General features: G+C 42.9%; 5 protein-coding genes across 8 annotated transcripts; 4 read left to right on the top strand and 1 right to left on the bottom strand.

The window, feature by feature from the left end:
• The first annotated feature begins 46 nt into the window (after positions 1–46).
• Positions 47–2,231, top strand: nme5 (NME/NM23 family member 5). Its single transcript, XM_028415469.1, has 5 exons — positions 47–346; positions 798–1,003; positions 1,136–1,236; positions 1,327–1,445; positions 1,574–2,231. Exons 1-5 carry the CDS (start codon positions 221–223, stop codon positions 1,652–1,654), a joined length of 633 nt encoding a protein of 210 aa, XP_028271270.1. The 5' UTR covers positions 47–220; the 3' UTR covers positions 1,655–2,231.
• Positions 2,232–2,800: 569 nt separating this feature from the next.
• Positions 2,801–6,812, top strand: hnrnpaba (heterogeneous nuclear ribonucleoprotein A/Ba). Its single transcript, XM_028415467.1, has 9 exons — positions 2,801–2,915; positions 3,397–3,626; positions 4,401–4,569; positions 4,650–4,808; positions 4,899–5,030; positions 5,127–5,217; positions 5,307–5,459; positions 5,569–5,654; positions 6,094–6,812. Exons 2-8 carry the CDS (start codon positions 3,412–3,414, stop codon positions 5,637–5,639), a joined length of 990 nt encoding a protein of 329 aa, XP_028271268.1. The 5' UTR covers positions 2,801–2,915; positions 3,397–3,411; the 3' UTR covers positions 5,640–5,654; positions 6,094–6,812.
• Positions 6,813–7,235: 423 nt separating this feature from the next.
• phykpl (5-phosphohydroxy-L-lysine phospho-lyase) lies at positions 7,236–10,579 on the bottom strand. Its single transcript, XM_028415466.1, has 12 exons — positions 10,430–10,579; positions 10,214–10,332; positions 9,961–10,120; positions 9,804–9,878; positions 9,629–9,716; positions 9,432–9,548; positions 9,277–9,359; positions 8,957–9,182; positions 8,558–8,712; positions 8,096–8,185; positions 7,850–7,983; positions 7,236–7,720 (listed from the first exon to the last, which is right to left on the bottom strand). The coding sequence occupies exons 1-12, from the start codon at positions 10,486–10,488 to the stop codon at positions 7,677–7,679; spliced, it is 1,350 nt and encodes a 449-aa protein (XP_028271267.1). The 5' UTR covers positions 10,489–10,579; the 3' UTR covers positions 7,236–7,676.
• A 452-nt stretch (positions 10,580–11,031) lies between these two features.
• On the top strand, positions 11,032–15,871 carry LOC114442589 (protein FAM53C-like). 2 transcript variants are annotated; one of them, XM_028416292.1, is made up of 5 exons: positions 11,032–11,073; positions 12,866–13,111; positions 13,195–13,240; positions 13,333–14,147; positions 14,236–15,871. In XM_028416292.1, the coding sequence occupies exons 2-5, from the start codon at positions 13,028–13,030 to the stop codon at positions 14,479–14,481; spliced, it is 1,191 nt and encodes a 396-aa protein (XP_028272093.1). In that variant the 5' UTR covers positions 11,032–11,073; positions 12,866–13,027; the 3' UTR covers positions 14,482–15,871. The 2 variants fall into 2 exon arrangements, with proteins under 2 accessions (XP_028272093.1, XP_028272092.1); XM_028416291.1 differs by having other exon boundaries at positions 13,195–13,255.
• Positions 15,872–16,375: 504 nt separating this feature from the next.
• On the top strand, positions 16,376–26,441 carry ctbp1l (C-terminal binding protein 1-like). Of its 3 annotated transcripts, none has more exons than XM_028416321.1 (10): positions 16,376–16,487; positions 17,905–18,048; positions 20,750–20,904; positions 20,993–21,137; positions 21,226–21,432; positions 21,609–21,823; positions 22,266–22,396; positions 22,494–22,621; positions 23,498–23,615; positions 23,721–26,441. In XM_028416321.1, the coding sequence occupies exons 2-10, from the start codon at positions 17,988–17,990 to the stop codon at positions 23,908–23,910; spliced, it is 1,350 nt and encodes a 449-aa protein (XP_028272122.1). In that variant the 5' UTR covers positions 16,376–16,487; positions 17,905–17,987; the 3' UTR covers positions 23,911–26,441. The 3 variants fall into 3 exon arrangements, with proteins under 3 accessions (XP_028272122.1, XP_028272123.1, XP_028272124.1); XM_028416322.1 differs by lacking the exon at positions 16,376–16,487 and adding an exon at positions 16,727–16,878; XM_028416323.1 differs by lacking the exons at positions 16,376–16,487; positions 17,905–18,048 and adding an exon at positions 18,846–18,945.
• Positions 26,442–26,988: the final 547 nt, after the last annotated feature.

The raw sequence follows: 26,988 nt of genomic DNA, 5'->3' as shown, positions 1-26,988 counted from the left end.
GGACACGGTAGGTTTTGATTGGTGTCCTAGCAACGGGAACACAAAGGCAGAGCGAAGGCAGTGAACGATATAGAGGACAGAAAAAGACTTTAAAAACTACTTTTTTTCGACAATTTTCTTAATGTTTTAACTATTTTGCTGACGGAACGGACTGTGTGCATCATATCGTTTTAGCTAGTAGCTACAGGCGCTGATATAAGCTAACATTAGCATACAGTAGATGGAGCAAACCTTCAGTCCTCGTATTTATGTAGAAACAACTCTGGCTATTATTAAACCAGATGCCTTTCAAAAAGCTGAGGAGATTGAGGATATTATTCTCAAATCGGGCTTTATTATCCCACAGGTAGGTTTAAACTGTCTTAAAAAACATGGCAAGAGATACAGTAATTCTGCATTCTTTCAGATGTTGCTATAATGTGTTTTTTCAGGTAATTCTATGCACATTTTTTATTTTAAAATGCAGCTATAAAATGGCGACGTAGGTGGCTTCAGCATACATGTTTGCTAATGTTTAAAATGGGAAATCCATCCATCATCTGACCCGCTTTGTCCGGTCACGGGGGGCTGGAGCCTATTCCAGCTATCTACGGGTGACCTGCACCCTGGGTTAGCTCTGTAAATATACAGGTTGTCCACTAGATGGCGATTATATTGGTTTTACTTGACAGAGGTTGTAAGCAGCTGGGCAGCGTTATTTGCAATTCCTCATCAGTCACCATTGTGAATATAATTGCAAATGTTGCGTTTTGTTATCACACTTCACTGAACAGTAAAACTTTATCTCTACATGGTAGAAGCGGATTCTTCAGCTAAGTCCAGAACAATGCAGTGACTTCTATGCAGACCACTATGGAAAGGTCTTCTTCACCAGTTTGACAGACTTCATGAGCTCTGGCCCCATTGTTGCAATGACTCTGGCCCGCGACAATGCTATTGACCACTGGAAGTCCATCATAGGACCTGTGAACAGCACCAAGGCTAGAGAATCTCATCCAGAATGGTCAGTGTTTTACATACATGAATATCCTGTGTATTATGTAAATAGGTATCTCTGCATGTCATGGAGTGTCAGCATGAAGCAAACCAGTCTAACACTACTACATTAATTAATGCTGCGTTGTACTTCTCCCAGTCTTAGAGCAAAATATGGCACCTCTCACCTGAAGAACGCAGTCCATGGCAGCGAAACATTCTATGCAGCTGTGAAAGAGATCAAATTTATGTTCCCGGACTGTAAGTTATTCATATACTCACACAAATTCTTCATTTATACAGAAAAGCTTTGAACCCCTCATTCAAGAACTTCATACTTTCTCTCTCCAGCTGTAATCGAGCCCTTTCCCTCAAGAGAAGCGAATGAAGATTATCTCAGAAGACATGTAAACCCTGTTTTACTGCATGGACTCACTGAGCTCTGCAAAAACAAGCCACTCGACCCCTGTGTGAGTATTGACATAAGAGTGAAGACACACGGGTTTACTCATTAGCTGTGCATTTACTACAATTGATTATTGTGGAGGAGCTTTGGCTGAAATGTTAATTCACCTTTTGGCCCTTTTGTGTTGAATAGATTTGGTTTGCTGACTGGCTGCTCAAGAACGATCCAAGTGAGCCTCAAATAGGTGATCCCATCACTGTAGAAGAGGAATGACAATGAAAATAAATAATGAAAATATATGACCACTGATATGACTCATAGTTAAGTTTTCTAAATAATAACAATACATCAAGATCAGTTGTAAAACCACGTATGTATGGGACTATTAAAAACACTACATGCTCATCTTGTGTAAGGATCATACCTAAAACCTTGTGGAGCAGGTCCAACATGCTAGCTCCTACAGAACCTACTTTTTCATGGCTGCAGCTATCAGCATGACCCGACTTGTCATGTTCACATTTTCTGATACTCTCTCCCTTGCCATGCAGTCTTTTAATATCTTTCCCCATGTTCTAAAATCAGAGATGATCTGTATCGAGGTGATGGTAATGTTTATGATTTACTTGATTAATCCCGTGGGGAAATTAAGTAGTATAATAGTAATAGTAGTTTACTATCCGAATGACAAACTTTCTGGACAAAATGATAACATACAGTCAAGCACACGCTGTGATATGTGTAACTCATTGCAGAAAAACACAAATGTAATTGGAAAACAAAAAAATGATTTGGTTTACAGCTCTAGTTGGATGCTACATTTTGTGATATTTTATTTAATTATACTTAAAGGGGGTATCAAGCACTGATTTAAGCAGAGGAAATCAATTTATTAGCTAACATATGGAAAATAAACTCGATATGTAGATATACACAATTTAAGCAGCATATAAAAAAACTGATTGAAAAAAGTATTTTGTTTGAGTTGGCATTATTCATTATTTTGTGCTCATTTTCAAGCAGCTGTAAAATAAAACCTAAACAAAGCCAAATGACAGCACGTTGTGTGTTTATTCACAAATAATGACTACAAATACACAGAATTACATTACTAGATGCACCGTCCGGCAGCTTCCACATGATCCAGTATAGCACTGCTGCATTTAACTGCGCTTTCCAACCGATTGAGAGAGCGTTGTTCTAGTAAGTCACACGTTAGAATGAACGGGTTGACATATTCTTCACCGTGTAGTTATTTATTTATTTTAGCTGAATCCTGTTGAAGCAGTGACCACTTCGTTTCAGAGGCAAAACGGATACCCGGAGTTCATTCCTGCCTGTGAAGGGGGGGGGACGTCTTCTGACAGAACAGCGCACGCTATTGGTCAACGCCATAAGTGGCAGCCAGGATTATCCAATCAGGTGGCTTCTTCGCAAAAATGTCGTTTTTTTCTGCCGGTTCTCGAAAACCAACCACGAGTTGTCGTCGTGTGGGAGAATCCATCTTGAAGAGAGCTCTCCGTTCGTGTGATCAGTAAGTCGATTTTTCTACTTCTTTATCCTGTTTTCCTTCTGCGTTGTCACGTAAGTTGAGTGGTGTGTACAGTGTTTTTGTCGTTTTCTTGTCTAAGCAGATGCAATAGTGTACAAATATAAGCAGACCTGTGTTGCGGCTTGTGCGGCCTGTGAATTACGTAACTGCAAATTTGAGTTGCACGGTCCGGCGTTGGGTTTTATCAGTGTGATACAGAAGGTTACAAGTTTTCTAATCTTTAACTCTAGTGGAATTGCACGTTAGATGTTGGGTGCTAGCAATGTTTGGTACGTGAACGTTACTTTGCTGCCATTTACCGGCCCTCGGCAGCGGCTCCCTATGAATGTATGGAACGCCGGGCAAAATGGTGGGAAATGCACGTATTGGCACCGTGTTAATGGCGAAGCATGTACAGCATGACACATTATGTAACCCTCGCGATTATTTTTTAATGTAATGGTTTTTTTTCATGTGCCCTTAGGAGTATTAGTGCAAAATGTCTGAGGCAGAGCAGCAGTACATGGAAACATCAGAAAACGGCCACGAGCTGGAGGATGATTATAACGGAGCCGGCCACACCGAGGAAGGGAACGACGACAGCGCCGAGAATGACTGCGGGGAGGGCGCCGGGCCCGACGAGGACGACAGCTCGCAGAACGGTGGCACCGAGGGCGGCCAAATCGACGCCAGCAAAGGCGAGGAGGATGCGGGGTGAGTTTAAAAAGCCACGACGGAAAATATCTCAGGAAACAGCCAAAGCATAACAAGCAGCAGTGGTTTGCCGTGTCTCTTTGTTCAACCGGCCTTTTGTTGGCGCCATGTGCAAAGCGGGCGGATGGGGGGGATGGGCGCCCTCGGTAGGGATTAAATCAAACACGTATCGGTTTGTGGAAAATGTATGAATATGATGTGTCTGCTGCGCCCGGATTGTGAAAATGTTGTGTTTATTGAATTTAAGTAGTGAAATAGCTAGAAGCCACAGAGACTGCGGTCTGCTCCCTGCGTCAGTAGATCAACAGATGATCTGGAACAGGGTGTACGTAGTGTATATTTACAACCAGCACCACCCCCACCCACATAATGTGCAGCTGTGCGAAGTAACGGAGTACGTTTACTTAAGTACTCCTATTCCCAGTCGCCATTGCTGTTTCTTTTAACGTTGTTATTGCCATGTTTTTAGAGAAATACTGTACATTTATACAGTTACCTTTTAGCTGCAGTTCCAATTACGATGGCAGAAGAATGATCTAAAATACATTGAACTGTCATAATATAAGTAATATTGGAGTCAATGTGGCCAGTTAGTATGCTCTAAATACAACTGTACATGTAAGACAAATCATTTCAAATATAAATACAGTATAGAAACATGACAGAGGCAATTTGGACCATTTACAGCTAATATTTCTAGTAGCTTTGTGTACTAGATTTAACTCCTAATTTTTATACTGTGGTTCTAAGACATTCTTATTTTTCTGTTGCTAGGAAAATGTTTGTTGGTGGCCTCAGCTGGGACACAAGCAAGAAGGATCTCAAAGATTACTTCTCTAAATTTGGGGAGGTGACGGACTGCACCATCAAGATGGACCAGCAAACAGGCCGGTCACGAGGGTTTGGCTTCATTCTCTTCAAAGATGCAGCCAGTGTCGACAAGGTGAGTGAAGGTGGCATTTAAGTCCTGTACTCCAATATGTGAAGTGGGCAGTTGGTAAATGTGTTATGTGTTTTTTGCAGGTCCTTGAACAGAAGGAGCACAGGCTAGATGGCAGACAGATTGACCCCAAGAAGGCCATGGCCATGAAGAAGGAACCAGTGAAGAAAATCTTTGTGGGAGGCCTTAACCCTGACACTTCAAAGGAGACCATTCAAGAATACTTCGGGACTTATGGAGAGGTATTGGATTCAGTGGATTTATTTGTGTCAAAGAATCGAGAAGGTATAATAATACAGGCTGCTTTAAAGCTTTGTTCTTTGTTTTTGTAGATTGAGACCATTGAGCTTCCGCAGGATCCAAAGACTGAGAAGAGGAGGGGATTTGTATTTATTACATATAAAGACGAGGCTCCTGTCAAGAAGGTCATGGAGAAGAAGTACCACAGCGTTGGTGGAAGCAAGGTAATAAGATGGCACCCATTCACATTTAGGTTACAATGTTGTCAGCAACAGTAATTTTACATGTATGTGTAATATGATTGTGTTGTGGTGTTGCAGTGTGAAATTAAAATAGCCCAGCCCAAAGAGGTCTACCTGCAGCAGCAGTATGGTGCACGTGGATACACGGGCCGTGGTAGGGCACGTGGTGGTAAGTACCGTTTGTGTGTCTACGCTTCCTTACTCTAAAACCGTTTGTGTGTTGTAAAGTCCTAAAAAGGTCTCATCTGTTATTTTCAGGTCAGGGGCAGAACTGGAACCAAGGCTACAACAACTACTGGAACCAGGGATATGGCCAGAACTATTATGGACAGCAAGGCTATGGATATGGCGGATATGGCAACTATGACTACTCTGGTGGTTATTACAACTATGGGGGTGGCTACGATTACAGTAAGCGATAAATGCCCCTGGGGAAAAGAAACAGAATGAGAGAAACTTTATTTTCTTGGTCCTCCTTGTTGTACAGAAGAACTCAGTCCCTTTTTCTCTTGTCCTCCAGACCAGGGCAATACAAGCTATGGGAAAACTCCAAGACGTGGAGGCCACCAGAGTAGCTACAAGCCATACTGATCACACATAGTGCAGGTATGCATTTTTGCATCATCTGTGGTAATATGAGAACATAGCTGTAACCATTAGTGCCTTTTGACCCCAAAGATCTCCATCTACTCTAAATCCATTCAAACATTGTGGTGGGGTTAGAGTAGGCTGTGTTGTGGGGTCTGTGATTATGAAAGATGGATTCATTCCATCCGTCAGCCATCTTGAGATGCATCTCTACAAAGACTACTTCATCAATAAGGATTGAGTTGTTGGTGGTTAAGAACAGGATAAGGACCGTGTCACCTTTCACCAGGGTGCTAGGTGTAATAGCTAGTGGTCGTGTGTCCCCCCCGCCCCCCAAAGTGTGTCTGTTCATTCACTGACCTGTCAAACTCATTCATGCACCTGTCTGTCTTTGTGTAACTGCATGCCACATTCGGTTTATTCTCAGTAACGCTAAGCAACGTGTTTTTCTCTTAAGGTCTAAAGTAAATAAGAAAAAGAGATCCATGGTCTGACTACAGCGAACATGGACTCTGGCTTTTCCTTTGGAGTTGGCAGAAATTTGGACTCATGCTCCATTTGTACAGATCAAGTGAGGAACTGGGGAAGCAAATGTCACTTTTCCACTTTTTATTTTATATTGTTTTGTGTCCATTTACATTTCCAGTAATGGAAGTGTTATTTTTACTGTACTTTTTGGTACCTTTTTGAATCTAATGTATTGTATGGTTGTATTTTTACATGTCTACTGGATTTACAGATGAGCAGGAGCAAGAGCTTTTAAAGCTCACAAATAAACAATTTTTGTTTTTTTTCTTTTTTTTTGTTTCCCCTTCGGCGTTTCTAGATTTTTAGTTTTCTCCTATGCTGAGTGTTGGATGCGAGTTGCATGGCTTCAGATGTGGGGTTAGGTTAAAAAGGGATTTAAACTAATCAAAGAGTTCTTTGTAAGCGTGTCAAAGTGAATGTTTGCAGATGGCCTTGTAGACGAAGACAACCAGCATATTTTTTTGTTGTTATTTTGGCTTTTAAGGAGATTCTTCCCCCATCATGTCTGCAATTTTAAGTGGCTTTACTAGTGTTATTCAACTGAACGCAAGCCTGTTAATGTAAGAGGGCACTCCCTCTCTCACTGGAAACTCATTCCTCTAGTGTCTTGAGCAAATTGGTAGAAATAAACTTTTGGTTTATATTACACTTGGATCTTTTTGTTATTATTTGTAAAGTTAATGTTAAATGTTTTGTACATGGCTTGCTTGTTTTGTCTCATAATGTTAACTCTATGGATGCCTCTTTGGGAAGCTGTGGGTGAGGGCTTCGCTGCCTGCAGGATAACTGGCTGAGTGTTAATACCTACCCCACTAGATGTGAAACTGCAATACTTGATTATTTCTGTGAATGTGTCCAGGAGTTAAAAGATAGTGGTCTGGTAAGTGCTTAACTCAACCATGCTGTGTATTGAGAATATGTTGCTGATCAGTGTTAAGTTGAGGTTGGTGATTTAAAATCATCGATGCTGTGGGTAAAAAAAAAACACATCAAGTCAAGGTTACAAATGATAACTACTAGTTTATTGATTTGAAAAAAAAAAACAATATCTGGAATTTTATTATTGTCACATTAGTGTTATTCTGGTATGTCATCATCTTGCAGGTGTCACTGCAGCACTCCATGTGATGGCATCACTTGGGAGCATTTAGCTCCAATTATCTGGGTATCAGAGAGGTGACTGAATACATATAAATTGGCACTGAACACCTGGAACAAACCATTTACAATGACATTTCAAATGAAGGTTTTAAGGTTCCAAACAAATCGAAGCAGTAATGCCGTTATGTAAAGCTCACTGTCACCACTTTGATAGTCCCTAGATTACATTTTATGATAGGAAAACTCACAGTGGTCAAGTTGGAAGCAACATGTTCAGCCGAGTGAAATGAAGCTGTTTGATCTGCTGGAGCCTTGAGTAAAGATATTCATATCTCTACCTCTGAACTTTCTGAATGTGACCACCTGACAATGTCTGATGCAATTAAAAGTTTTCTACAGGTTTAACAAACCTTAGATGTCCTTCTTGTCCAATTTGAGGTCATTGGCTTTAATTTCTGTGGGAACAAGGAATTTATTTTATGACCCGGGAATGTAAAAATCTTCATGGGCATTTTTGATGGTGCCTTGTATGGTATCAGGTAGATATTATATAGCTGTAGTCTTTTAGGTGATTTTTTGCTAACCTGTGAGGATGCGATCAATACATTCCACCACCAGTTCTGCGTCCTTCATGCTGAAGCACATTGGAGGTTTAAACTTTACGACACTTTCCCAAGGTCCATCTGTACTCGCACAGATTCGATCCTCCTCCTTCAACCTAATGTTGGCAGAATACTGAGTTAAATCACAGAAAACCATAGACATGATCTTCATGAAAGGGAAAAAGTTGGAAAGTTTAACCGTTAACAACTAGTACACTAAAATCTCACCTCTTTACTACCAATGCAGCTGTCTTTGTGGCAGGAATCTTCTTCTCTCTGTCTGTAACCAGCTCAAGTCCTACAAACAGTCCCACACCTCTGAAAATAAAAAAGACCTTGTTTAGCATTTTATTAGAATGTGTTCTGTTGAAGTGAAGAAAAGGAGCATATTTAGCACATGTTTATGTATATGTCACAGCTTCTGATGAATACTAGATGTTTTGTGTAGTTTTTTTAACATTACTATAACTATATAGCCTTAAACCATGATGAATATATATCATGGTTTGAGGGCTATATGCAAACTGCTGTCATTTAACCTCAGACCTTACGTCCAGGATGACTTTTCAACACTAGAGGGAGTGCTTACTTAGCAGCAGTACATACAACAGTACATACCCTTTTATTAGTTGTTTTTTTAATAAACCAGTTTAGTGCCTTGTAATAGAATAATAATGGTGGCATCCTTACCTGACATCTCCAATTATTTCATGTCGTGTTTGTAGTTTTTTGAGCAAATCTTTCAGATGTGCTCCCACCCTTGTGGCATTTCCTCTCAGGTCCTCCTCCTCTATCACATCAAGGACTGCAAGGCCAATTGCACATGACACTGGATTCCCTCCAAACTGCATAAAATTTGTGAAAAAAATACATTTTTCAAATTGATAGTATGAATAATTGTACAGTTTTAATAAAAGAGAGACTAAATAACTGGATAAATAGAAATATTATTGTTGGATATTAATCTTAAAAGTCATGTGACTCCCACCAGTTTTGCTTATTACAAAAGGATACTGATACACGACTACTACTGCTGTCTCTACAGATAAAAGCGTTCATTCTTATATTCCCACGTCTACAGACAGTTACCGTATTGAAGTACTCTACTCCGTTGGCTGTGAATGCTCCAGCTATCTCTACAGTAGTTGCCACACATGCCAGAGGATGCCCATTCCCCATTGGTTTGCCCATGGTCACTATGTCTGGACAGAAATCTTCTCCTTGAAGCTGGAAAGCCCAGAAATGACTTCCCACACGTCCAAAACCAGTCTGCACCTCATCTGCCACAAACACTCCACCGGCTGAACGCACATACCTGTGAGGCGTGTAAGGAAAGATAAACACTGCGGCCATCATAGCAAATGTAGTCGATCAAATAATATCAATGACAAAACTGAATTATTACTCACTCTGCAACTTTCACTGAGTAACCTTTGGGCAGGATGATTTGTCCTCCAACACTAGGCAGCGATTCAGCAAAGAAGGATGAGATCTGTGAGATAATAAATAAGTGCCATAGCTGTCTCATGTTTATTACAATATTATTCCGAGTGCCTCTGTGTACCTTTCGACCTTTCATGTGCACCCCATCTATTATTTCTTTTACTGTATCAGCATATGCTTGCCCGGGATCGGGGTGGTCCTCCCTGTATATGCCTCTGTAGGTATCCGGTAACGGAGCCTGGGAGGATGATAAACATTGCTTCAGAAAAGACTGCTGGTTAGTAGTTAGTGTGATGGTTGTTGCATAAATGTACACACCACATGAACCCATTCTTTTTGTCCTGTCAGTTTCCGGAACTTGTAAGGGCTAATGTCGATGAGGGACATAAGATGCCCATGGTATGCACTATTGTAGAAGGAAAGCTTGTTGTAATTGAAAGGCACGTGTACGGCCAGAGGATGAATGTGCTGCAGGTAGTGCTGTTGCACTTACTGGTCCAGCACTATGACGTCCTGGTGTTGAGTGTACTGCTGTGCAAGGCGCAGGGCAAGATCATTGGCCTCTGAACTGTTAGAGAAACGACACGTGGAGTCACTGCAGCAGTAATACATGCAGTAACTTCCGGGTGACTGAATTAAACATGACTTACCCGGAGTTAACAAAGTAGAAAACGCACAGCTTCTCGGGCAGGGTGGCAGCCAAGCGCTCTGCATACAGGACAATGTTGTCATGCAGGAAGCGTGTATTTGTGTTCAAGACGTCCATCTGTGCTGCAGCAGCTTTTGTAATGCTGGGGTGACAATGACCCACTACACAAAGCAAGCAAACAGGATGATGTTAGTGCTATCAAAACACTCTGTGGGTCTATAGTTACAATGGTGACGGTATGATAAAGGTTTTACCATGATGAACGTTACTGATACAGTCTAAGTAACGTTCGCCATTTTCATCATAAAGATATTGTCCTCTTGCTCTTACTATTTTCACGGGCCTGTCTGAGTAGAAAAGCCGACACGACTGCCTGTAATTAAAGAAAAGGTGTTGCACAGTATGAGAAAGTGTTGCACAGTATGATTCTTAGCTAGCATCAAGAAAACAACCGTTTTTACTGTACATACCCGATTAATCTATTCCTCATTGCGAGGGTTTCTTCTTTGCTGAGTTTTCCTTGTGCCATAATCTCGTTGGTAACTTCACACAGTGCCGGCTGTCAATGAATACGCTACTTTAAAGAGGTTGTTTAGCTAATTCTCCTGCAGCACACAACTCCAAACTTCTACCGCGCATGCGTCAGTGCTGCGTTTCAGTTGGGTTCACTTTACAAGGTATTCTGCAATGCTGTCTTTTTCGTTAAGAAAATTATGGGTCAGTTAATAAAAAAGACACAGGTTATGTGTTATTATTTCACAGCCAACAGAAAAATAAATTTCTTTAGACATTCTTGTGTCTATTTTGATGTTGGCCTGTCACTTTATTTAGAAGGGTCTAACCAGGGGAACGTGTATGGGGGTGGAGATGTGCTGTATACATGTGAAATGCGTTCAAACTAATTTTTTTAAAGTAAAAATACATAAATAAGTACATTAATTGACATATATGCTCTATACAAGTATTCCGCGTTTTACTCAAATGGTAATTTCATTGTGTGTTTTGAACACCTCTGTAATGGTATCGTCCAAAGGCTATAAATACTCCGTTGGCCTGCTGTCGACCCGGTGCACTCGCTGTGCAGCTTCGGTTGCTAAGGAACCGCTTAATGCAGGTAATACATCAGGACAGCTGTAGCATGCTAGCTTGCAAACAGACTGCGTGATCAAGCTAACGCGACAACTAATTTAGATCTATTGCGGAAACAGCCCTTAAATATATTAACATCCATCTTCATAGACAACAAATCGTGACCTACAGTAGCCTACATGAGAAAATACTAATGGTAGACTGAACGTAACAAACTCATCCTATCATGTAGCTAACATAACCGGCTAACTTGGGGCTGCATCGTGTTGCTTTGCTAGCTTACCATATACCACCTGGCTGACAAGCATAATTTTCCGATTTATGCAGTGATTTTTGCATTATTTTACAAACAGCTGCATTGTCAGTGACAAACAGATGTCCTGTGGCTAACCCAGGAGAAAATGTTATAGATTTTCGTTAATGAACACAAACGTGTTTTGAGTAAATGGAAAGCTGCGCAACACTTTGACGTCTTAGACCTGTCGGTTTGTATTCTCACTAAAGTAATCTCAAGTTAACCTAATAGTCTTATTCGTGTGTTGTACTTGACGCATTTTCCTTGTTTTTATATAAGCAAATGGCTGACATTAATGTTGGACTGAGATGAAAAGTGATAATGAATTAAATTATCCTGAGGTAGACGGCACTGCCTTGGTTATTCTTCAGTGTCCAGGGCTTTTAACTGACTGCTGCTACAGGATGAAGTTTAACCTGTGCCCCTTAAGTAGCTTGTCTTCTGGCATGTGGAACTAGGCTAGCAATATAGCATCATGTTTGCCAAAAGGAAGAAGGCCCTGGAGGCCACATCTAACTGCCAACAGCAAGAGCTGAACTGAACTCTCACCAAGGAGTACAACTCTAAATAGTTTAAGAATAAGAGCTGCATTTATATACCACATGTATGTATTCATCTATCTGTGTGTTGGTTTCAGTATTGATTTTACACTACTGTTTAGAAGTGCAAAGGCTAGAGACCATGGAACAATGGAACAACAGGATTCCTATGTTGTATATATGTGTTTTAGTTTCGGTATGAGTTGTCCAAAGGTTTTTCTGGGAATTATTTACATGACTCAGTGCTTATTACTCTTTAAAGGTGTTCATGGCTGTAGATCATTTTAAAACTTTGAGTGTCTGCTTGCTTAGAAATATATCAGGAGTGTGTGTCAAACTTAAACTGGACCCATGAACCATCTTGTGGCACACAGCTTTCTGGGCATGTCACGCCATTTTGGCTTTGCTTCAATGATATGAGTCCTTGAGACTTGGTCACTGTTCTTTTGTCCCCCTTGCAAAGATACTATGGCATGCTTCCAACCGCTGTCCCATTCATTTTTCACACACTTCCCCCATCCTTTCCCTTTTAGCCTCTCCCTCCCCCTTCCATTCTCTCTTCACTGCTCACAACTCTTGTCAATGAGTTTATTGGACCCAACTGATTGGTTTTTACTCGAGTCATACTCTGCTTTTTTTTTTAAAGAACTTTCGTTCATATTTGGTGGCCATGCTTACTTTATATGATGGAATGTGAAGTCCTTTGTTCAGAGTCTTGTTGTGTCCATGTGCACTCTCTGCCATTGTTAACACTAATGCCTGCCTCTGCCTTTAATGTGAGTAAGGTCATGCAGGGTCAGTGTTGTAGCTCTGCTCTGGTGTGTTCCCATATAAAGTTTAGAGATGTTTCACATTCAAAGTTCAGTCAGGCATTGTAAAGGAAGGTAGAAACCGATAATGGAAAGACATGTGTACACTATGTGTAACTAGTTTCATTAATCACTGCTTCTGTCTTGTGCTTCTGTTCTCATTGGTTCCTCTAGGTGGCATAAAGATGGTAGCACAGTGAGACTGCTGGTCAGTCTGGCTGGTTTAGGTGTAGAGGGGACACCATAAACCACGCCAAGATCCTGACCAGTAACATTTCCACTTCCCTTAGTAAATCTCCTCCACTCCATGTCTCTCCCTGGATCCTAAGTACAATTATGGTGACACTTATAACTGAGCAGCTCCGTAAGCAGAGTTTGGAGGAACCTTATCACAAAGCTTTCTCATTCAGTGCAAATGTGGTGAGTTGGATACCAAACTGAAGTTTACAATTCAGAGTTCTCTATTTAGCTTTGTTGGAATTATGTTACTGTATTTGTTACAGGCATTACCAGCCGTGGGTTCCAGTCCTACCGTCTCTTGGAGTGCGGGTAAACCAACACAAGGCAAGTTGTTTGAATTAAGGGAAGCACTTGCAACAGGTTTGGAAGTTTGTCTCATGTCTGTCCTCCGGTGTTCGTAGAGTCCAGCTCCGCCAAAGCCGGTGTTTTGGATGATTCCTGTGGACTGCACTCCCCGTGGTCCTCTTCCTACTCTAGAGAACTCGCTCAGGGACCAGAGGTCTTCTTTGCTGACAAGGCTTTCCAAAGTTCACCTCCACCGCCGCCTCCAAAACGCCACTGCAGGTCCCTCTCAGTTCCAGAGGATCTGTCCCGGTGTCGCTCCAGCTGGCATCCCAGTGCATCAAAGGTGTGGACGCCAGTCAAACGTGGCTGCCACAGCGGAGGAGCATCTAGTTCTGGCTCTGGAGCCAGTTCTTTGCATCTCTTTGGTCCCAACTCCTCCTTTAACTCGTCCAAACACTCATCTTCCAGCCCCACCTTCTTCAGCCTTGCATTGTCAGCTGACTCCCCTTTATCATGTGGCTTCTCATGGGACCCCTGTGACACTCTGAAAGAAGCGTTTTCTACCTCCTTTGCTGCTCCTTCGTCCTGCTCGTCTTCCCCGGCCCCCCTGCTGTCTCACTCGGTATTGCAGCGCCGCTTCTCCCTCTCCCCTGTGCATATTCACAATGCTTCTGTGGCACCCTTGCTCCCCCAGCCTTCCCCTGCTTCAGCTCTGATATATGGCTGTCCAGGCCTGGAACATCCAGCCCTGTCTCCATCTCCCACTTCAGCTTGCAGCACACCGTCCTCTTCTAGGCGTGACCTGCACCCTGCATTACCACGGTGCCATTCACAACCCTGCGACATGCGCAGACCTCGCCTGAAGAGGCGGCATGACCCGGATGTTTTGTCCTGCCCAAGGCCAGGCCTAGACTTCAGCAAGATGACACAGGTGAGCAAGAAAGTCCAGTAGGTAGTCAAGTAAAATAATTTAAGAATAAGAATTTTAATGTGATAACCATGGCTTTTTTTTGTTGTAGATTGGTAATTGTGAGAGCTTCGTGTGTGGAACGGGTGGCTACACAATGTCTTCCCAGGCGGAGCGGTGTTCAGCTTTCTCACCTGCTGAGTTCCTGGGACGAGCCAGCATCGTGCCATTAAGTGAAAGTGAGGAGGAAGAGGAGGAGGAGGAGGAGAGGAAAAGAACTCTAATAGACGGAGGACAAACAATGGTTTTTGAAAGAGACTGCACAGAGTTGGATTTGAACCTTATAGAAGAGAACTGATCACTTCCTGGTGCTCACAGTATTATTACTACATTCATAATCACATTAAGCACACCTGTAGTCTTTGTTCGCTCCTCTCAATGGGAAGCCTGCTTCATGTCCAGACTTTATAATGAAGACCCAAGCAAGCTACGAGCTAATATCACATTACAGTGCTGGAACTGTAACGCACAAGCTAGTTCACTATTCAACGTGTCAGAACAAAATGGAGCATGTTCAGCACCTCCATAGGGAACTGTGCAAGAGAGAATAAGTTTTCATGCACACAGGAGTTTGACTGGAAGTCTTAATTAGCTTCAATCCTAGCAGTCCTACATGTCTTCATCAAAGAACACAGCTGCAATGAATTAAGCAAGAGGGTTGTAATATTTCTGAAAATTTAGACACAACATGTTAATGGTAGCATTCAGTAACCTTTACATACTGAAGTAATGTACTGTTTTTTGAGCTTGTATTGAATATTTCAAAGGGAAGATGTGATGCCATGTGCCGATCAAAACTATACAGGAATAGCTTATTTTGGCAATTTACAAAAGATCTTTTGATGGCTCTTTATTTTAATAACCCATGTTATTTTATGGAGTTAAAATGTCTTACTGAAAGAATGAAGCCATGAGATCTCGCTTCTTTCAAAGAGCTGTAATTTGCTTTAACTGCCAATGAGCTGATGATGAAATGCCTTCTTGTAGATTGAGAGGATTCTCTGCACGTCTTTAAACGCCCCTCGGACCCTGAAACCACAGCTACCATTGCTGCTGGTCTGTCACTGGTTTTCAGCTCGCTTCTCTGTTCATAGCAGAAAGGAGACCGGCTCATCACTTTTTTTTTCGTTTTTTTTTTAATTGCTACAAGAGCCTGGACATGAACACATTTCTGCCAACAGTACATCCAAGAACATAAAATCAAGGCAACTAGTACATAGCATAGTTTTTCTGCAGACACTTCCCCCACGGACTTCATCAGACCTGATGACACCACAGGGGAGAGTCTGCAGAAAGGCTACGCTACGTACCAGCTACTGTGATTTGATATTCTTGGCTATATCACAGCCTGGATGAATGGGCATTTTCAGAGACATCTTGTCAACAGTAATAGTGATGATACTGTTACCTGACCATGCCTTAAAGTTCAAACACAGAGTCTCTAGTGCTCTGGTCTGCTTTTCACAGATGTGTTTGCGATCTTCATTTGCACTGATTCTGATATTTCTGAAGATAGGACACACGTGTTGTGGTAGTTGAATAAACAGTGCTGCAGCAGGCCTCCACAGGGCACAGTGGAATGTAGAGCTGAGTATACACGTCCAGCCAATTCTGTGGCAGAGGCAGCGGCAGCGCAGATGATTCGGTGGCCTTGAAGACATGATTTTTCATATTTTCAGATGGAAGTATACCTGTTGCACAATTTATGTACAATTAAAATTTAATAGATAATTATTTTTTTCCCAAAAAGTGTCTTGTCTTTTGTATAAATGATCTCGGACAGATAGTCATGCTTTAAACAGAGGATTAGGTTATTGTGACACCTAGTGGACATTTTGTATAGTCTAAAATACGTGTGTTTCATGAATAATAATGTCTGTTTCAACTTTTTAAACATCAAAATATAGATGCACACATGTTATCTTAAATTGGTTTAAGGGCTTGAGCTACATTTCGCCTGAAGTTTATATAAATCTTTATGGGGTGGGATTATTTTAAGGCGAAAATTGAAAGACTAATGGGTGAATTTTTGAAAAATATTCAACATTCAAAAAGTTGAAGTGCACATGAAAAAGTTTGGATGGTTGTTCACGCAGACTTGTTGCACCGAACAGCGCGTCTTTGTCGTTCCGCCGTGGAAGGTGAGGGCGCTCCTTCCAGTCCACGGATGCTTTTCACAGACTGTCTGACCCCCCCATCAAACAGGCCACTTCCTCTTTTGTCTAATTTCATGGCGATCGGGAGAGAGGGAACAGCACCGACGCACGCACACTGTCTCAGCACTCCTCAAAGAGTTTATTCGGGGTAAATAATTGTACTTTTTTTTTTTTTACTGAACTTCGTTTGTTGGTTTACCAAGTAGGCCCGATGGAATTAAGTCATGTGGGCGATTCACATTTCCCTGTAGAATTAATCATTATTTTAGCTTCTGGGTCAGATATTTCACATTGTAGCGCCACTCGCTGATAACAAATCGGACGAAATGGGCTCCCCCTCCGCTCGAGTCTCTCCCACACACTCAGCGGCACGCTAGTTAACGGCGCTGGCTAGCTAACGTTAGCATTGGTGCAAACGCCTCATATGTAGTTATGGAAACTGATAATATTGACACACTTCACAAGTTAGAGACAGTAGTGTAATTCTGAATACTTGCTGTGCTTGACGGTTAGCAACAAGTGTATTTTCTATGAAAAAGGTTAGTCACTTGGAGTCATCAAATGTTTGTGTTTGGGTTTGCTAGCATACATCGAGAGCTAACGTTTTAGTTAGCATTAGCTCGAATAGCTCGTAGCAGAAGTTGATTTTCGCTAATGAAATTCAGAGTAGATAAGCTGAGAATGACGCATTTGTCACACATTTAAGTTGGATAATGCGGCGCTTACATGAAACTGATAAAAAATCATCTACCATTCATTGCAAGTGCGCTGGTGATTGTGTTAGAAACATTTAGCTAGCACCATGCTAGCTAACTAACGGGAACTTAGCTGCTGACTTGTTACTGATATTTAAACGTCAAGTGATCGTAAGATTATCATTCTCTGTTGTCAAGTGTTGTTAAGTGCTTTGAGCAGATTAACTGTTCAGTTGCACTGTGTGGTAGTGGTTGTATTATTGTTTGCCGAACTTAAAGTGCTAACTATCATCAGAGACTCTAACAGGTATAACAGAAAACCAGACTAAAAGTATAAATATATATCACCCAGAGTGAGACCGTCCTGAACAAACTACCTTTATCACACGTTTGTCAGCAGGTCGTCAATACATTCTGTTCATTCTGCATGTAATTCTGCAAAATGTAGAACTTTGATAATATCAAGTTATGTTAGCAATAAGCCATATGCAGTGAAACCTACATTATCTCAATCTAAAGTCAGTACACCGTTGCTTTGTTTGCAGTGTAAACTAAGTCATCAACCTTTCTGGCACCTCAAGAATTGCTCTCCAGGTGAAACCTGTCACTGTATAAATAGCAATTTAATGCACCTTCCCATGAATCTTTTGGGGAAAATAGTCCTTTGAAAGAAGTGTAACGTATAAGCTCAAAAATGTATATTCATACCAGGCAATTTTCATCATTGCATTTATTTTAATACTCCAAACTCAACTGGAAAAAAAAACATTTTTATTTACTTTTTTAAGGACGCAGGTTTATACATAATGAAACACTGTATATGCAAGGTATCTGTTTCCTCTACTGACTGGATCCTCCATTTGTGTGCAGGTGATACTTGTGGACATCGATAAAGGGATCCCGCTAGCACTTAGATCTGCTCTTCTGTGTCCCAGGTTAAGACTACTTGGTCTATGGCTCTGATGGACAAGCACAAACAGGTCAAGCGCCAGAGACTTGACCGCATTTGCGAAGGTAAGAGTTTGTTATTACTCATTTCTAAAGTAAATGTATAGAAACAGTTATTTGTGAGACTTAAAGCGTTATTTTACAATACTATACGTATAGTATGTATGTATAGTGTTATACTGAGCAGTTCATCTTACTATTGGAAAAATAATCCTTCTTGCCTAATTACTAAAGATATATATACTTACATTATGGGTATGTTTACATGTGAAGATCACATGTTAATTAACATAAACATTGTTATTTGTGTAGGCTTAGCATAGTATGGAAAGATGCTGACAGCCTCCGTACTAGATTTGTGTGTTGCTGCTCTTTGGTGGTTGTATTTCATTATTCTGGTGGTTGTGTATTAGGTACTTCTTCTTCTTGTTTGAGAATGGAGTTAATGCAATTTTTTTGCATACATTTTTTTCCTGTCTGAATATAGCAAATTATAAGTAAACTTTATGCTAGCAAGTTGATGCAGATTGATAGAAGGGACAGTAGGGTGGAGAGTTGTTGATGGAGACTAGACATAATGGTGCTCTAAAATGGAGGGAACCGTCTGGATGAGTCTCTGGAGACGGGTGAGAGGGAGAGGACAAGGTGAAGGGTCGTGGCCGCAGCTACAGGGAAACAGGCCAGCTGTCTCTTTAAAAAACGACAACAGTCCAAACCGCCCTCGGCCTCAGCCTCGGCTATGTTAATGAGGTTAGTGTTGGTTGGCTAGCTCTCAATGGAGCTGCCTGTGATTGGAGGCTGGCTGTGGGGGAGGGGCTGGGCGTGGATGACAGCTGGGATCCAGTCAGCCAAGAGCAGGCTGGCAGAGAGAGAGGGAGGGAAAAAAAGAGCGATAGAAGGGAGAGCAAGGCGAGAGAGAGAGAGAGAGAGAGGAAGACAGGCTGACGGACTTCATAATGCAAGGTTAGGCCCGGTGCTCATGTGTTTTCTATTTTGGCATGTGTGTGTTTTTTGAAAATGTGTGAACTGTGTGGGGAGAGATAGAAGGTTTGGGTGTGGTGCAGTTGCGTGTATGTGCAGTTTCCTTTTTATGTTCAGTACGTATTGGTGTTGTCGCAGCCGTTGAGAAGGAACTGACTGAATAACCGTGTGTGTGTGTCTAGCTGCGTCTGGGTGGAGTACTGCTGCTTGCTGCATTATCATCGTTCCGGCCCCTCCCCCCTCACCTCTTACTCGAACTACAGCCAGAGGGAGAGAGGAGAGGAGGAGGAGGGAAAGAAAGGGAGAGGGAGGGAGAATGAATGAACCACTGAATGAATTGTATTGTGTGCGCGGCCATGCTTGCTCCTCGTAGGCCTTGGGTATGCCAGTGTTCTTTCTTAAATTACTGCCTGTGTAGGCCTATTTGAATATATATATTTTCAGAGGGGGTCTTTGTGATGAACCCCTGTGGGCTTTCTACATCGTAAGAATCTCTTTGTGCGTGAAGTGTGTTGCTGTAGGCATAGTGGCATTCTTGAGCCTTCTGCAATGAATGTGAAACACAAAGCTAGATAGAGTGCATGAGATCATATGTTGTATAAGCTTGAAATGTAATTTTTTTGTGTGTACATTTCAACCATGTGCTGGGAATTGCTCAAGCGTCAGAGGAAGTGATCACAAATATTTGTTTTCCACCCTCAGCTACCAGCTCCCTTTCCCCCTTAGCAGTCTCACCATTACGTCCTGCCCTCTGTCCAAGTAAATGTTCCAGCTAGACACACTCCCCCTCCAGGGGACACACACCTGTCACCCAGCAGGGACCAGATAGTGTGTGTGTGCTGATAAATGTGTGGAGTTAGTTCAGGCCTTGAGTTGCTTAGATGATGATAGTAAGGCAGGAAGTGATGGAGATGCAGTCTATTCATGGTATACGTTTCTTCTTGACAGCATAGCCTTTGTTGGTACCATGTGCTGAGACCACGTGGGCACTGAGTGTGTATGTGTGTTAAGAGAAAGAGAGAATTTAGAAAAATAGTAAGGTGGGTCTCTTTCAGAAAGGAAAATTTAGGTCATGACTCAGACCCTCTGATGAACCACCACCACCTCCTCCCAGACGTCCCACAGTTTTCTCCGCCCCTCCCCCAGTGCCATACTTCCATCACCTCTCCCCCTACCGTGCCAGCCCCCTTCCTCTATGTGTTTATGTGTCCTCTGCCTATACAGTAGGCAGGTCAAGTTCCCAGACTTAACATTAAATCAAAGGGGTCTGCTGTGGGTAGTCGGATGACTTGAACAGATACAGATCTATGAAGACTTGACAGTGGATATTGGTTACATGCATTCCCCAAACAGAGCTGGAGTTCAGTACCAAATAGGCTAGAGTGCTGGACAGTCTCCATGCCCCATCACAGATTCAGTTACACATTACTTCTGCAACCATAAAACCCCCTGTAGGAACACACACTTCACACACATCATCCTGGTTGTTTCTTTAGCTCTGTTAAGTTTAGCCATGTGTGCACTGGTATTTTGTGTGACCGTATGATGACTTGCATCATGTCTGATAGTCCAGACGAGACAATTGTAGACCGTTGAATCAGCAACCTCCAGCTTAGGTCTGGTTCTCAATTGCAAATGTGGTTTTTAGTTGTGCTGTCAACATGTTGTCACTGCAGTCAGATATAGATGAGAAGGCCGGGCCACAAATACTCTACAGGGCCACAGATGTGCATCCCAGCTTCTTTTTGTTTTTAAATACACTCGTTTTTCTGCCTGGTGGACATAGGTATCCGACCCCCAATCCTAAATGGGCCAATGCACCCACGGCCCCTGGTGGCCCTGCTGGATGGCCGGGACTGCACTGTGGAAATGCCCATCCTCAAAGATGTGGCCACAGTGGCTTTCTGCGACGCACAGTCCACACAAGAGATTCATGAGAAGGTAGAGAAGACACTCACACATGTGAACAATAAATGAGCACAATAAACTCCAAGCACTGTTTAATTTGAATTTGATTTCTCCTCTGCAGGTGCTAAATGAAGCAGTGGCTGGTCTGTTGTACCATACTATCACTCTATCCAGAGATGACTTGGAAAAGTTTAAAGGCCTACGAGTAATCGTCAGGATCGGCTCTGGTTTTGACAACGTTGACATCAAAGCTGCTGCTGAGCTTGGTGAGAGGATGATCATTTTCAGACACATTTGTTGAGGTACACACTTAGACATAAGTGGCTAATATTTCTGTGTCTTTCTGTCCTTCAGGTATTGCCGTCTGTAACGTGCCAGCAGCCTCAGTGGAGGAGACGGCCGACACTTCGCTATGTCTGATTCTTAACCTGTACAGGCGAGTCACCTGGATGCACCAAGCCCTAAGGGAGGGAACCCGTGCCTCCAGTGTGGAGCAGATCAGGGAGGTGGCTGGTGGTGCTGCTCGTATCCGGGGTGAAACGCTGGGCATCATTGGCCTAGGTGAGTGAAGAGCTTGGACATGGCAGAAGGTTTGCTTGTTGGCATGAAGGGCAGATATTTCAGCTGAATGCACAAAGTATTTACTTTGTCTTAGCGTCAGTAAATGGCTGGTTTCTGTTTTAATTCCTGTCACTGCACTTTTGGTAAATTCCTATCATCTCCTTTTGGCCTTCCAGGGCGTGTCGGCCAAGCTGTTGCTCTTCGGGCCAAGGCCTTCGGTTTTGGCGTGATCTTTTATGACCCTTACCTGCCTGATGGCGTGGAGCGCTCACTGGGCCTGCAGCGAATGGCTACCCTGCAGGACCTGCTCATCCACTCTGACTGTGTGTCCCTGCACTGCAGCCTCAACGAGCACAACCACCACCTCATTAATGATTTCACCATCAAACAGGTGCGTTGATCCAGTATGCATCACATTAAACATGCCTGCTCTGTGGTAGCTACGTCTCAACCCTGTTGTTACGTTCTAAATACATACTTCTATGTTATGTAAGAATTCTGCAAATAAGTCTGAGTTTTGCAATATTACGTTTAAGTTACACCGAAATGTATTGTCTCTGTATTTGTTATATTCACATTGGTTCATACTTGTAGGGGAAGCTATAATTTAAATATAATTAATGCCTGCAGCCTGTCAAGTCTAATATGTGTGATCCCAAACCATTTAGTACTAACCTGATAACATAACCTGAAGAATAAAGCATTCTTTAGAGAAGTAGGTGTAATGTATGTGAAATTATGTCTCTCTGTGTTTGTGTGCAATACACCTGGCCTTCTCTAGCCAGGGCTGCACCACAGAATTTAATCTTATTGCTACCAACACTGTCACACAGATGCGTCAAGGAGCTTTCTTGGTTAACACATCAAGAGGCGGTCTGGTTGACGAGAAAGCACTGGCTCAGGCCTTGAAGGAGGGCCGGATACGAGGAGCTGCCCTTGATGTCCATGAGACGGAACCTTTCAGGTACCCCAGGATCCACCAGGATATCTCACTTTGTAACCTCAGAATATATATTACAATATAACCTCATTACTTTATATCAATTCTATTTTTTTAACAGTTTTTCAACAGGCCCTCTGAAAGACGCCCCTAACCTGATCTGTACTCCGCACACATCTTGGTACAGTGAGCAGGCCTCGATTGAGGCTCGTGAAGAGGCAGCCAGGGAAGTGCGCCGAGCCATTACTGGTAAGAGACCGCCACACGTAGTCTACTTTGGTTACAGGTTTGTAGTGAGAATGAGTCTGGCACAGAAAATCCCTGCTCTGAGTATGTACCAAGCGGCAACCTTCGGGGCTCAAAGTGGAAGCCCATGCGGAAGTGTCAAAACTTGTAATTCACGCTGCAACAGCTGGGGGCTGGCTCCAAAAGCTAGTAATTTCCCATAGACTCCCATGTTAAAATGGCCGACTTCACAGCAGAAATTAACATGTTTACGGCCTGGTACAAAAAACCACTCTGGTCTCAGATGATAGGTTCTCTTCTAGTGTCAATTGTACGGGGGGTGAATTTTTTTACAACTCACTCGTTTCAATTGTATTCGGACTTAAAATTACGCCTAATTATGGGCGTTGCCGCTTGAGTGACAGACAGTTGACGTATCACAGCGTGAGTTTCCTGCTTCCACGATCGCCCGCCCCCCCTAAACCCCGCTCGTGCCCCCCCTCTTTGTCCATATTCGGAGTTTTAGTTGACGTGACGCTGCCAACATGGCGGCGGTCATCACGTCCCGGAACCTCCCACTGAGACTCAAAACGGCTCTTCAGAAACAAACGGGTGACGTCACGGAGGCTCTGTCCATAGTTTTTACTGTCAATGGTATGTACACTCCCAACTCAAAGGCACAACAAAATGTGTCACCTTCCTACCTTTCGCACAAAAAGTTAAGAGATTTGAACAGCTCGTTTGAAGGAGCTATCATTTGACAAGGTGAGAAATCAGTGACTCAGGTTGCTCCTGCATCCTAACAGTAAACATGGATTTATATTTAGTTTAATAACAACAAGCTCGTAGGTACATCGACTTGTTCCTTAAAGTTGTAATGTTCTGTTTTCCTTGTTCCAGGGCGTATCCCTGACAGTCTCAAGAACTGTGTTAATAAGGAGTATCTAATGGCAGCCTCTCAGTGGCCCAGCATGGACGCAGCTACTGTTCACCCAGAACTTAATGGAGCCGCTTACAGGTGAGAGAAGTAAAAGATGAGGTTTACACGTATGGGTGGTAAGTGTTTTTTAGGTTTGTTTTTTACCAGTGCTAATGTCTTAACAATTCTTATGCTGTTTTCCAGATTTCCTCCAGGTCTGATCAATGTTGCAGCAGCAGCAGGGGGTCTTCCTGGAGCCGGTGCAGGCGTTGAGGGTTTGGTTTCAGGAACCCTCGCACATGGCATCGCCCCTGTCTCCCATCCCCCTCACGCACCCTCTCCTGGGCAGCCCACTAAGGCTGAAGCTGACAGAGACATCTCCTCCGACCAATAGCCCCCCCTGCTGCCGCCAGCACATTCCGTCATCTCTGGAAACCAACCCCACCCTCCCCCTCTCCTTCCCACCTCCCACAATCGGACACAGCCCGACCCTCCAGAACAACGACAGCATCCGTTTGACCTGACGTGGATATACAGTTTTTACTCAGATCACATAACCAGCCCAGGAGTGACTTACCCACAGCTCAGCCACAACCTCACGGAACACTTACATCCCTCCATCCTCATGTCAACCACCACCCCCTTCTCCACTCCCCCACTACGTCAGCAATAACTGTGTTCTCAAGGATTCAATGATTGGATTGGTTTATTTCCTTAGTTGGCTGTTATTTTAATGGAAAGTTGATCTGTTGTGGTTCTAGGTGTTAATGTTTGTTGTTTTATATAGCATTTCTGACATGAGGCTTTACAGTCTCCTGCAGTCCTCCTCTGGTTCTGACCACTAGAGGCATAGAGGCAGAAAGATTGAAGCCCCTCTTTGTACATTAATGGCTCATGTTACTGCTCTCTTCTTCTGTTCTTCTCTCTCTCTCTTTCCCTTCATCCTTCTTATTATGGGGGTAAGTGTGTACTGAAGTAAACCAGACAGAGTCACAGACAGTACTTCCTGTCCTCCCTACTGAGCATTTAGCTACCCTTCAATCCATGCTTGCCCACCTCTCTCCCTGACATTGTCATCATCTTGTTCAGAGGAGGTATCCCTGTCTGTTAGTTTGGAGCTGTCCATCAAAATATGTCCTCTCTTTGGCTCCTGTCTTTACAGAGTGGTGTCTTTGTTCAACTTTTAATTGCTGTAAATGTCTTCAGAGACATTTCTCCCAGTTTTCACACATCCTCTGCCCCTGGTTGGTTATTTTGCCATGAGATAATATCTTAGAGCACCTTGGCTTAAATTGTCATCTCTTGCCAGCTGCTGGAGTGCTGTCTGTGTAGTGTTGGGCTCATGGTGCAAAATGAAATCCAAGAACCTGCCAGAAGCCCTCCCAGCAGAGGGCGCTGTCCAGCTGTGGCTCACTTCAGTTAAACAGTTACAGGTTAGAACACACACTGCCCACATTCAACACACAATAGGGGTGTCCAGGGACTGACTACCGCCTTATCGTTTTATAAGATCTCACCACACCCTATCACCACCTTCTACCCACCTTCTACTCTTCTCCTGCTGTCATGGCCCACCCATCCCATTCACCGATGAACCAGTATGCACCACCAGTTCCTTCGAGTGTGAGATGACGTTAGAGATTAGATTCCCTGTAGGAGCAAGGGGACAGTGTTCTTGCATGCTGGCTCTTAAATGACAGTGGCGTACGTGTGTGTGCATATGCGAGTGTGTGTGTGTCTGTATGTTCCCCTCACCCTGTTGTGATAACAAACTGTTGTCGTTCCAAAGGAATAGTCCCTAGGAGTAACTCTTAAACGCTGTTGCCCTGGTGTCAAGGGAACACCTTTCTAGTACCTCAGTAACAGATATTGAATGTACCGTGCATACCCTTTTATTTTTTGTACAGATTTTCTAGATAATGTCTTTACTATTCTTTACTAGAAGGGTTGTGAAATTGTAGCAGTAATGATTTAAAAAAAATGCCCCATGAAATAATTTGACAAAATCTTTCTATGTTCATATAAGGCCACTGAATACTCAGGCTTCAAAACCAATGCGCATCTCTTTGCCTTTACCTTTTTAATTTCCTCATTGTGGAAAAGTCGGCACAATTCAGCTTTCCCCATGCTTGGACTTCAGACTGTAGTTTGATGTGATGCGACCTCCATCTAACTGGCTAATGGGAAAAACAGAAGACGGTCATCGTGGTCTGCTAGTTTTCTTTTGCTAGAACAGTAGTAGTTGTAGATGCTGTTTTGTTCTTCATTTTAACCCCCCCCCCTGTCCATTGTCAAGCTGCTCTATCTATATTGCATGTGAGGTAATTTTTAAGGGGAAATACTATTGCCCCCACCCCTGCCCTTACCCCCACCCTGAAGTGTTTTCAACCCAAGTTGCCATTTTTGTCGTGGTCAGTTTCCAGTGATGTACAGTTTCCCCTCAGAGTCTATGAGCGACATGGAGCATGTCTGTGTCCTGAGATGGTAGGCTCCTCTGTCATGTGATGAGTATATATTTTTAAAAAAAAATAACCCCCATAGTTTGGATTATGAGCTTAATAGTAATCTTAAATTTTTGCTGTTGATGATGATTATATATATTTTTCAGTTCAGCAGTGCACTGTTATGAAAAGCATTCTGTTTTATTGTAGGATTTCATTTTTATGGATATGCTGTCTGTGTTCTACATGTTGTACTGAAACATTTCAGAGAAAACGAGATCCCCCCCCCAAAAAACAAGCCCTGTTTTATTATTAGTACTTGTCTTATCCCACTTGTCTTTTCCAGCTGATAATCCTGTGGGCCTTATTCTCTCCCCGTAACGGTAGCTGTTATAGAAAGTCGCCATGGAACCACTCACTGCCTTAATACAGTTGACCACAGCAGGTGAAGTCAGGAGACACACCCAGCCAAAAAAAAAAAAAAGGGCCTCACACTCAAGGCCGCGCCACAAACGGCTCCTCACACCCCGACAGGCCTGACACTCGCAGCTTGCGTTTCTTTTTCTGTGACGAACTACATTTAGCCTTCAATGACCATTTTTAGCTCATTCTGGTATCACATAGATCCAGTGTGAATCCTTATTGTGCATTAATGTTTTTTTTCTTTTAAAAGTCAGCCCGGCAGTGGGTATAAGCACAGAGTGTATGCTCACAACAACTGATATTTCACTCTTGGGTGTGAGACTGCCCCACCACCTCCTCCACCTCCATTCTAAGGTTCTTAAAGTGTCTTTTGTAGTGCTGCTTGAGCCGCAGAGCAATGGGGAGCAGGGCGGGTGGGAGCACAGCAGACACTGGTGTGGTCTGTCAACAAAAAAAACAGAAAAATATGGTGAGAGTCGGTCACTATTTCTCTCTCAGGGTTCAAATGTACACATATCCTGCAGCAGTCACCCTCTGTCTCGTGTCCCTCATTCCGAGTTTTCCTGCCCTCAAAATGTAGAACAGCCTCCTCCTGCGTTTGTAGAAAC

Source organism: Parambassis ranga, chromosome 10, assembly GCF_900634625.1.
Source record: "Parambassis ranga chromosome 10, fParRan2.1, whole genome shotgun sequence".
In the NCBI taxonomy this organism is placed as follows: domain Eukaryota; kingdom Metazoa; phylum Chordata; class Actinopteri; family Ambassidae; genus Parambassis; species Parambassis ranga.
The sequence above is the reverse complement of the archived record's forward strand: the minus strand, read 5'-3'. Positions and strand labels throughout refer to the sequence as shown.